The sequence below is a fragment of the Quercus suber genome, unplaced genomic scaffold (assembly GCF_002906115.3).
Source record: "Quercus suber isolate HL8 unplaced genomic scaffold, Cork oak 2.0 scaffold_250, whole genome shotgun sequence".
NCBI classification, from domain to species: domain Eukaryota; kingdom Viridiplantae; phylum Streptophyta; class Magnoliopsida; order Fagales; family Fagaceae; genus Quercus; species Quercus suber.
Genome location: NW_027069706.1, coordinates 1 through 10,815, shown reverse-complemented (window position 1 = coordinate 10,815; position 10,815 = coordinate 1). Strand labels below are relative to the sequence as shown.

The 10,815-nt window shown below is 35.0% G+C and overlaps 1 protein-coding gene across 1 annotated transcript; it reads left to right on the top strand.

The window, feature by feature from the left end:
• Positions 1–554: 554 nt before the first annotated feature.
• Positions 555–5,699, top strand: LOC136070654 (subtilisin-like protease SBT4.3). The gene is made up of 9 exons (XM_065780885.1): positions 555–748; positions 1,039–1,130; positions 1,295–1,541; positions 2,935–3,430; positions 3,959–4,053; positions 4,136–4,354; positions 4,561–4,672; positions 4,769–4,982; positions 5,075–5,699. The coding sequence occupies exons 1-9, from the start codon at positions 555–557 to the stop codon at positions 5,590–5,592; spliced, it is 2,187 nt and encodes a 728-aa protein (XP_065636957.1). The 3' UTR covers positions 5,593–5,699.
• The last annotated feature ends 5,116 nt before the right edge of the window (positions 5,700–10,815 follow it).

Below are 10,815 nucleotides of genomic sequence, written 5' to 3'. Positions count from 1 at the left end.
AAGAAAGACTTAATAAGGAGAGAGAAAAAGAGACATAAGAAATATTTAATGAGGAGAGAGATAATGATGAGACTATTAATTAGGTAAGTATTTAATGTTGTAGTGGATAAATGTGTTTTGTTTTTATCTGTTAGATCTCTTATAAATCTATGGTTTAAAAAATGTGTGACTTTTGTGAAGTTACATTAGGTGTAATTTGAACTCATCCCATACATCAATATATAGATTATTCAGTCTTTTTCTTTATCACTTTATATTCTTAACATATGAAATTATATATAAAGTACAAATTGTCCTTATGCTTTGCTGATTCCGTGAATGTAGACTATATTAGTGTTACTTATAGATCAAGATTCTTTTGCACCAATTTAAAAAGGAAACATATTAAAATTTGAGGCCCCATAAATTCTTTGCCTGGCTAGTGAGCTGTATTGTCATTGCCAGAAATGTGTTTGGCTATTCAAAAGGAAAGAACAGTCGTATGAATGGCAATTCTCATGGATTCATATCATAAATATCAGTTCAGACCTCTTCATTTTTTAAATCCCAGCATAATGACTGCTATGTCTAGCATTATATCTCCTTACCGTTTCCTTTTGATTCTATTGGTCGCCGCCCACAGCATTTGTTGTGGTGCTACAGACAAAGAGAAAGATGTTTACATTGTGTACATGGGTTCACTACCAGAAGGTCAATATTCTCCTACATTTCACCATCTCAGCCTTCTTGAAGAAATTCTTGGGGAAAGGTAACAGTTCATAGTGTTTTACCTTTTATCTATAAAATTAATACTGCACCTTTTAGGATGGTAAATTACCATATAGTCTTGTATAATTGCCAATCCATAATTCTATTACGTATGCAAATGCAATGATTTGGTGCTATGGGACTAGCATCCTTACATCAACTATGCTCTCAAATCTTACTGTTAAGACTTCTACATATATAGGTCTTATCTCTTTTTATTTGAAAAGAAGAAATAGCCAAAAAGAGGAAAGATTTAAGTTTTTGACCATTTCTTCAATTCTATCCTCGCAGTGCCGCCACTGAGTCCATAGTTAGAAGCTATACTAGGAGTTTCAATGCATTTGCAGCCAGACTCAGTAATGAAGAGCAACAAAGAATTGCTAGTAAGTGATTTATTATTTATTTTGTTCTCTCTCTCTCTCTTCCCCCCACCCCCCCTTTCTATTGTGTGTTTGAATTTCTTTGAAAAATAACACCCATCATTCTAGTGTTTAACGTGGTGTTATTGGAATAACTTATTTCTTAGTATACTGACAATAATGTGCAGGCAAGAAGGAAGTGCTATCTGTCTTTCCAAGTAGAACTCTCCAACTTCAAACAACAAGATCATGGGAATTCATCGGTTTAACCGAAACGGCAAAACGAAATCCTACTGTCGAGAGTGACGTAATAATTGGTGTTCTAGATACTGGAATTTGGCCTGAGTCTGAAAGTTTCAGCGATAAAGGTTATGGTCCGCCACCTAAGAAATGGAAGGGCGCTTGTAAAGGTGGCAGCAACTTTACTTGCAACAAGTAATCTCCTTTCTCCCAGAATAATATTATGATTTTTCTTTTGAATAATTTTCCTACCCTACACCATGAAAAAGATGAAAATCATTGTATGATTTTTGGGTTCCTACCATTGGTGACTCTAGGAAATTTTTCTAGGGTAGTTATTATTTATTAAGAAACTTAAATTATACAAAATTGAATAGAAAGAGAACTTGAATATATTCCTATCACCAAAAAAAAAAAAAAAAAGAACATGCAAATATATATAATTTTACAATTTCCTTCAACTAACAAAATGAAAGGGCAAAAATGGATTGATAAGAGATAAAATGAGAACTGAGAATGCTAAGATGAGAGTAATGAAGTGAGAGAGTTTGAAATGATAATAAAAAAGAGAAAAATAAATAGAGAGAGAGCAATGAATGACACTTGTCGCGACTACGAGCTCAGCTGTCGAGAAGAGTAGAATTGTTGTGTTTGCAAAGCCAAGGAGAGTAGAGCAATTAATCACTAGTTTTTTAATAGCTCGTTTGGGAGAAGGGAAAATAATGGAATTGAAAAAAAAATTTAGGATATTCTTTAATTCCCTTGAGAGTTTTTGTGGAGGGGAAAAAAAGTTAATTTCCTTGTTTGAAAGTTTAACTGGGAGTGAATGAAATTAATAGAAGGGAATACTTATTCTTCTCTATTACTTCAAAACCTAAAATTTTCATTCCCCCCAAAATTGGGAGGAATTGGAGAGAATAGAATTAGATTTAATAATTTTTTTTACAAAAACTTTTAAAATATTCTTATATAGTTAGCCCTTTATTTTAAAATAAGGTTTAAATAATTATATTGTCATTAAATGATTCATTCATTTCCCTCTATGTTATTCTCAAATAATGATACATTCCTTTCCATTTCTTTATGTTAAAACATCCAAATAAGATTACTTAATTTCATTTCATTCATTTTTTTTTCTATTTATTTGCCTTACTTAAATACATTCCATTTCTTTATGAATTTCCAAACGAAGGTAAAGGAAAAATTCCTAAAAATAAAGGCAATGATTATTTTTATGAAATGAGTTGAATGAGTTACAAATCTAAATTATTAAGGGTTTTTATTTTTATTTTTTCTTTATGTTTTACTTTTAGGAACACATAATCTAATGGAGATGAAGTCCTAAACGGCTACATCTTTGATATAAGAATTGTGTGAAATAGAAAAACCCCTAGTATGGTGTGTGTGTATGTGTGTATATATATATATATATATATAGGATTTGTTTAAGCGTAGATGAGTTTTACACTAAATTGGGCCACTTATAACAATGCACATACTAAACTCAAACCCAGTATTAACATATCTTTGACACTACTTATACTAAAAATACTAACATAATGAACAATGTGAAATGTAAAATCTGCAGTAAGATTATTGGAGCTCGAGCTTACTCCTCGGATGAAAATAGTTCCGTAAGGGATGAGGAAGGCCATGGTAGCCATACTGCCTCAACAGCAGCTGGTAGCAAAGTACCAGATGCAAGCTTTTATGGAGTGGCAAAGGGCATCGCGCGAGGAGGGGTTCCGTCCGCAAGGATTGCTGCATACAAAGTCTGTGATTCTATTGGGTGTGCAGGCGAAGACGTCCTTGCTGCCTTTGATGATGCGATCGCAGATGGGGTTGACCTCATTTCCATTTCACTAGGTGGCGGAAAACCAATAGCTGTTAAATCTGATATTATTTCTATTGGTTCTTTTCATGCAATGGAGAAAGGTATACTCACCGTTAATTCAGCTGGAAACGAAGGTCCTTCTGTATCATCAGTATCAAGTGTTGCACCATGGTTGTTCTCCGTAGCAGCCAGCAGCACAGATCGTAAAATTATTACTAAGGTTGTTCTTGCAAATGGAAAGACACTCACTGTAAGTATCTTCATCTTTCGCATTTAATTTAATTTTATCCTCATAATTCCCTTAAAATGTTTTCTTTGCTTGATGACAAGTATCTTCATCTATAACCGTTTCTCTTTACTTTGTTCTTTCCAGTCACTGACACTGCTGTGGCTCAATGATACCTTTAATTATAGGACATCAACCTATGCAGTTCTAGGACTTCCTTAGAATGATTGTATTCCTTAACTCTGTTTGAATAATTTTGGGTGTAGCTCTAAAAGCCTCTATGAAATGTTTAATCTTTTATAAATACATTTAATTTGCCAGACAATCATTAGAAAAAATGAAAAAGAAGATACCAGACTATTCAGCGTGAAGCCGTGTCCTAAATATCCTCATGGTTGAACGTCGTCTTCAAATTTGAAATTTGTTAACCACTAAATTTCTTACATAGAAACTAGATGAATTGGACCTTTTTGAAAAATACTATATATATATGTATATATATTTCTTTTCATTCTAGTGTATTTGTGTCACAGTTTCATTTTTTGTTATCAGGGAAATGCAGTAAATTCTTTCACACTGAATGGAACTAAATTCCCTTTGGTATATGGGAAAGCTGCTTCAAGAAGTTGTTCTGATATTTTAGCTGGGTAATTTTTGCTCTTTTGCTTATTGCTAACTCCAAATTTTCTTAATAAAGCTAAGAACTTTGCTTGTCATTTTCAATATTAGGCATTGCATAGAAGGTTGTTTGGATAGCAGATTGGTGGAAGGAAAAATTGTCGTATGTAATGATCCAAATGCAATTAAAGAAACTTCTAGAGTTGGCGCCCTTGGGACAATCATTTTAGGCGATGGTCAAAAAGATGTTTCTTTTGTATTACCGTTACCTGCATCTATTTTGGCAACTGACCAATACAGTGTGCTTCAGTCTTTCTTGAACTCTACAAAGTAAGGATTCTAATAGTTATTTCCTCTTTGATCTTGCAATGTTTTATTTTTGCAGATCATTTAGATCTAAAATTGACATTTAACTTGAATTCATGAGAATTTTAATATATGCTGATTAATGGCATATAAGATTGGCAAAAAAGAAAAAGAAAAAAAAAACGCTACATGATTCCTCAATTAACTTTTCATGGTCATGTTTTTTTCAGAAACCCACAAGGAAGTATACTAAAAAGTGAAACCAATAAAGATACACATGCTCCTGTGGTTGCTTCCTTCTCTTCACGCGGGCCAAACAGCATTTTAGAAGATATTTTGAAGGTTATGCATCAATCATCTGCATATCTCCATTTCTTTCTCTAGTTGTGCCTTTCTGACATTGGATTCTCTAATACATATATTTCATAAACACTACAGCCAGATATAAGTGCTCCAGGAATAGAAATTTTGGCAGCATTTTCCCCTGATGGTTCACCTTCTTCATTCAATGAGGATAAGAGGCATGCAAAATACAGTATATTATCTGGAACCTCCATGGCTTGTCCACATGTAACCGGCGCAGCTGCCTATATTAAGACATTTCACCCTGATTGGTCTCCATCCGCCATCAAATCTGCCCTGATGACCACTGGTATATCTCACTTGCCACATTTTCTGCTCAATCATTTCTTTGCCAAATTTATGACTATAACTTATTGCGCGCTATATGTTCTTGTCCTTTAGCTTGGCCAATGAATGCCACTATACAAGGTCAATATGAAGATGGTGAATTTGCTTTTGGGGCTGGCCATATCAATCCAGTGAAAGCAAAAGCTCCTGGTCTAGTTTATGAAGCATCTAAAGATGACTACCTAAAAATGCTTTGCAGTATCAACATTACCAGTTTTGGTACATGTCCAAAGCATATTACAGGATCTCCAAAGGATTTGAATTACCCTTCAATACAAGCTCAAGTGAATGCAGTAAAAAAATTTACAGTTGAGTTTCCCAGAACAGTAACGAATGTTGGCCCTGGTAATTCAACGTATGTGGCTAAAGTAGACGTTGCAGATTCTGATATCAAAGTTAGCGTGAAACCTGGTACACTCTCCTTCAAGTCTTCGGGTGAAAAGAAGTCTTTCATTGTGACTGTGTCTGGGAAAGGATTAAAAGTTACTAGCAGGTTATCTGCATCACTTGTGTGGTCGGATGGCACTCATAACGTGAGAAGTCCAATTGTTGTGTACACAAATTCATTCTAGAAAGTTCTATGTCACTGCACTTTGATTTCCTTAAATAATACAAAAAAAGTATCGTACCATTGAAAACTATGAACTTTCTAGTAGAATAATTTAAAGGTCATTAATTTGTGCAATTCTAATGAGAAATGTATTATTCTGTGCTCTAGGTAGACCACAACAGTATTATCCAATAGTCCATCCATTCAATGAAATTATGCCCTTTATGATTTATCTCCTCTAGGCATACTATTGTGACTTCTATTTGGCCAATGTGCTTTGTGAGCAAGTGAGATGCCGTATTTGCATTGCAGATGAGTAATCTTTTGTTTGTCGAATAGCACCCTATAAAATGTGCCCCACCGGTGACTTATCCCTCCATCTGTTTGTGCAATCACTACATTGTGGCAATCTAGCTCCCTCTAGTTCAATGCTAGATGTCTGTGATGCACTAAACGAGGCACCATTTATATTGATTTTATATATAGCAACCCTGGATTGCTTTTGCAACTGGCTCGGTAACATGTCCCCTAGCCTCGATCCCTTAAGCTCTCAGTTGGGGGAATTTTTGTAGTCCACACGTTTCTTAGGTTTGTACACTCCATTAAGCATTCTAAGTTGTCTCCTCTGCCATCTCGTATATATCATACCCCAGTTTCATAGGTTGATGTGCATCTCCATTGAATTGAATTATGGACGATACACGTTCTAACAAGCTAAGCTCCTAAAAGTGGGTCTCAGGTTTCGTGTATATAGATGGGTGTGAACCCACAGGAAACCCTATCTTAGAGGAAAACTCTGTTACACAAACAAGACAAGCAAGTAAACATGCATAAACAAGACAAATAAGCAAACAAGGGTGCAACCAACGTATTGAAATCATACATGATGACATATAACAAGTAAAGCCACTAGCACATAGGAGGCAAACCATGTTATCACCACATACAAGGACAAAGGAATAAACACGTCATAATGCACATTAAATGCTAACATGAGAAATCCTAACATTCAAAGCTAATCAAGAGAGAGAGGCAAGGTATAAGCATGTCAACATCATTATCATATGATCTCAAACATGGGGTTGCACCCATATAAGCAACATAGAAAATGATGCAACCAAACATAGACAAGAAAAGCACAAAGGCGCAAAAAAACATGCTAAGGAAAAAACAAAGGCTGCAACCAAACATATACTAAATGGGAGAAAATAGCATAGGAAGTATGTTCGAAAATGAAAAAAAGCTAGATCTAAGCATGTAAGCAAATGTCTAAGCATAAAGCATCCAAACATGGTATCACATAAAAGGAAATGCATAAAAACACTAAATAAACATAAAAAGGAAATAAAGACTCTAGATCCAAACTCTTTATTGAATGCGGGTGTTTGGACGTAAATTTTGAGTAAAAAATCAAGATCTACACCCTACCCATGACACAAAACACAAGATGTAGTATGACATCAAGGCAAAAGGCATGTTAGTACAGCATTAAAACATGCAAATATGGCATAAAGAGCAGAAACAATGAAATTTAGACATATCCTAGCTAAGAAGGCTAGGGTAACATCATCAAAGCAATAAAGCATGATAGGAAATTAAATCAAAGCATTAAAAAACTATAATTAAAAACGGTGTAGATAGTAGCTAAGAAGCTACATCTACACCCTTCAAACCTCAAAACCTAGGAAGAAGGACCAAGGAGGAGAAAATGGAAGCAAAAACACTACATTTTGATGTATGGAGGAAGAGAGAACCAAAGATTTTTGGTGAGTGTTTTGGGATAGAGTTGTAGAGAAAAGAGAGGGAAAACTGCCCAGAAAAAGCTTCCAAGATCCCAAAATTTGTTCCTATTGAAATCTAGAGAGGAGGGGATATTTATAAATTTTTTGAGACTGTTTAGTTCTAGGCTCACACATAGTGTGCGCTCAGAATTCACGGGCGTGTGTGCGCATGTCTTCCTAGGCCATACATAGCGTGCATCATTGGTTTGCTTGCTTTTCTAGTTTTAAATAATGGACATTTGTTTTTAGGCCTTACATGTAATGCTCTAGCCCAAATCAAGAGAGAGAGAGAGAGAGAGGAAAAAAGAAAAAGAAAAGGAAAGTCAGATATTTTTTTAAGGAGCCACACGTGTGACCCACCTACCCCACTCCCCTCAACTACACAATCTCACCAATATCACCTCATATCTCTTTCTCTCTTGATCGGTCACCTAAGGGCCTTCTCTCCCACTTTGCTTTCTTTCATTCACACAAAACACACACACACACACACACACACACACACACACACCTCTATCTCTCTCTCTCCTTCACCAACCACCACTCCATTGGATAACCACCACCATCTTTTTGTGACGAGATTCACAAAGGAACTTCGTAAAAATCTCTATGCTCCTTCATCTCAAACTATTAAGGTAAAAACTCTAAATATTTTGGTGGATTTTCATATTGTCGATCTAAGCTTTTAAAGTGATATTCACATGATTAAGCCTTAAGAGTTTTGATTTGGTGAACATATTCTGATGAAGGGCTTAGGGTTTTATTTACTTATATAAATGGTGGTCATTTGAGGTTTTCTATAGCTAAGATTTGGGGGTTTTGATGCCTTATTGTCTTGGTACATGTTTGTGATGCTAGTTTTGTGATAGATCTTTCAAGTGAAGAAATTCTTAGTTTCTAAAGAAATATTATGAGAGTTTTGGGTAAAGTTGTGATTGGCCTTGTGATTGGCAAAAAGGGTGACCTCAAAGGAGCTAATAAAATATGCCCATTAACTACCCATGAGAGAGCACAGTAGTAATATAGAAGTATAGACAATGATAAAATAGATGATAAAGAAGAAAATAGCAAAATAGATATATTCAAAAATAAGTTAAAACAGAGTATAGAATATGAAAATAGAAACTAGTAAAATCTTACTTGAATAAAAACTTCTGTCTTTGATTAAAACTGAAAACTGTTGTCTTTGATACAAACTTGAAAATAAAACATTGTTTGAAGAGTTACAAGATTACAAAATAAAATCTGTAAAAGGGTTACAAGATTATATCTGTCTGAAGAAATGGGTTACAAGATTACAAGAGAGAAAGGATTACAAAAGTCTTTCTAGAGAGAGGGCTATCTTGGACCTAAGCTTTTAATTGAAGTTGGAATCTGGAAATTTTGGACCTCAGAATTGGACCTGTCTTCTGCCTTGAGAGTTTGTCTTTTTATAGATGAAATAAACCATGGTAAGCTTCAAAAGTAACCTAAGTTAAGTAAAGTGAATTCAAGTTATTTTGTTGGTAGAATCTTGTGAATAGTAAAAGTTTTACTATTCATGAATAGTAGTCTTGTTTGGGAATCTGTCAGGAAATGCGTACTAGTGAACAGTAGTGACTCAAAATCTATTTGTGACTTAAAATCTGTCTGTATTTGTTTGGACTGTATTGGATCTGTCTAGAAGTTATTCACGTATGTTGGTGAATAGTGATTTGTCATCAGTGAATAGTGATCTGTCACCGTCTGTCTGGGAGAGCATTTTGTCTGTCTATCAATCTGTATCCGCATAGTTATCATAATCTAGCGGATCCGAGTTATCCTCATACTGCTCATGCTCATGGAGCACTCCATAATCATTACATAGAGAGTAGTATGAAATAAGAAGGTAAATAGGAACACGATCTTTTGCTGTCATCTGTCTGGGATCCTTAACAATTCTTCTTTTCCCAATAAGCCTTCTTGCTGAAGGTCTTGGTCCATACATAGCTATCCTGTTGGTGTAGCCATATAAGTGGAAGCCTTTGTCTAATTCTTTTTGTACATCATAAATCTTGTTACTCATGAAATTAGACCATTCTTGAGCCAAAGCACCTGGATTATCAAGTGATAAATAAGTATCTCCTGTATACTAGTTGTATTCAGGGATACAACCCCAATCATGGATAAGGACCAAAATATGTGTTGGTTGAGCTTCCATATAATAGCTAGTGTCCTAAGCTAGAAGAGTACTCCAGATTACCATCTTCATATAATTAAGTCCTTCAATCTGTGCAGCTGCTTCTTGGATGACTTTGGGGAATAAAATAATCTGAATTGCAGAGGTTATGATTAATTTGCTAATAAACCCTGCTTCTAGCATTTCAGATAACCATAAAGGATCACGGATTACTGGATCTTCTGTCTCTGTATTAATAAGTAATCCCGAATAGGGATTGTATTTGTCACCAATTCCTTCATAAACTATGTTTGCATCTCCAAAACTCTCATACCATGTAGCTTTATGAGATAGCCATGTATCATCTGTCATGTCTTTTGTTCTGATAAATGCTGTAGAGACTAATACTTTAAAAAGATACATTCATCTGTCATAAGAACTGGTTAAAGCTCTATGGGTTAATATATTCTATTGGATTTCAAGTAGTAAATTTCTAATGGCAAGCCTCCTTTTTTGCTGAATCTTGGGGTGAAGCTTTGAAAAGCTTGTTCCCATAAGATGGCTTTTTAGAGACTGTGATTCTGTCTTTGTGGAGCTTGAATCTCCATCCTCCTTGCCAAGGAGTTGACAACCGAGTGCTTCAATAAATGCCCTAGTGCTAACAAGATGTAATTCCAAAGCCTGAAGGGTCTTTCGGAATAAGGGTTTCTGTCTAAGGGTAAAAGCTGCCTGTAAATTATCAAGAAGTAGTTTTATATGAAGAGTAAGGTCCGTAAATTCTCCATCCTGAAACATGAGATCAGTACGGAGCACTTTTTGCAGAATTACACTGTTTTCACCATATGAATACATTGCCTCTGCTAGCAACGTATCCTGAAGGGATATTGTCTCTATCGAGACGCCTTCATGCATATCCGAAATCCTTACTGAAGGCTTTCGGAATTGTTTGGGTTGCACCGCTAGTGCCTTGCCCTTTCCTTTCGTGTCTGCCTGGGAGGTTCTTTTACTCATAATAGTCTACAAATGGGTTTTAGGAAAAAGATTATGTTTTGAGATATGAATTTAGGAATAAATACTTTCTTGCAAAGCTTTTGTAAAATTTATTTCAAAAACTATTCTGTCAATGTCTTTTTGTAAAGTCCTTTTAAAATGTTTTAGGAAAAAGTCATTTTTAAAATTTAAATCATATATAATAGAACAAACTTTTTTCTGCACACCTTTGTGCTCTTGTTGAGTAGTGGTATAAGAGTATTCATAGTTAGAAGGACTGGAATCCAAAAACTTTACAAAATCTGCCATTATTCTATCCGTTTTATATGTGTTACTA

Excerpts from the sequence above, each read along its gene's own strand:
- LOC136070654 (XM_065780885.1), top strand. The coding sequence starts at position 555 with ATGACTGCTATGTCTAGCATTATATCTCCTTACCGTTTCCTTTTGATT. Across the intron at positions 749-1,038 it reads GAAGAAATTCTTGGGGAAAG|TGCCGCCACTGAGTCCATAG; the intron begins GTAACAGTTCAT and ends CTATCCTCGCAG. Across the intron at positions 1,542-2,934 it reads AGCAACTTTACTTGCAACAA|TAAGATTATTGGAGCTCGAG; the intron begins GTAATCTCCTTT and ends TAAAATCTGCAG.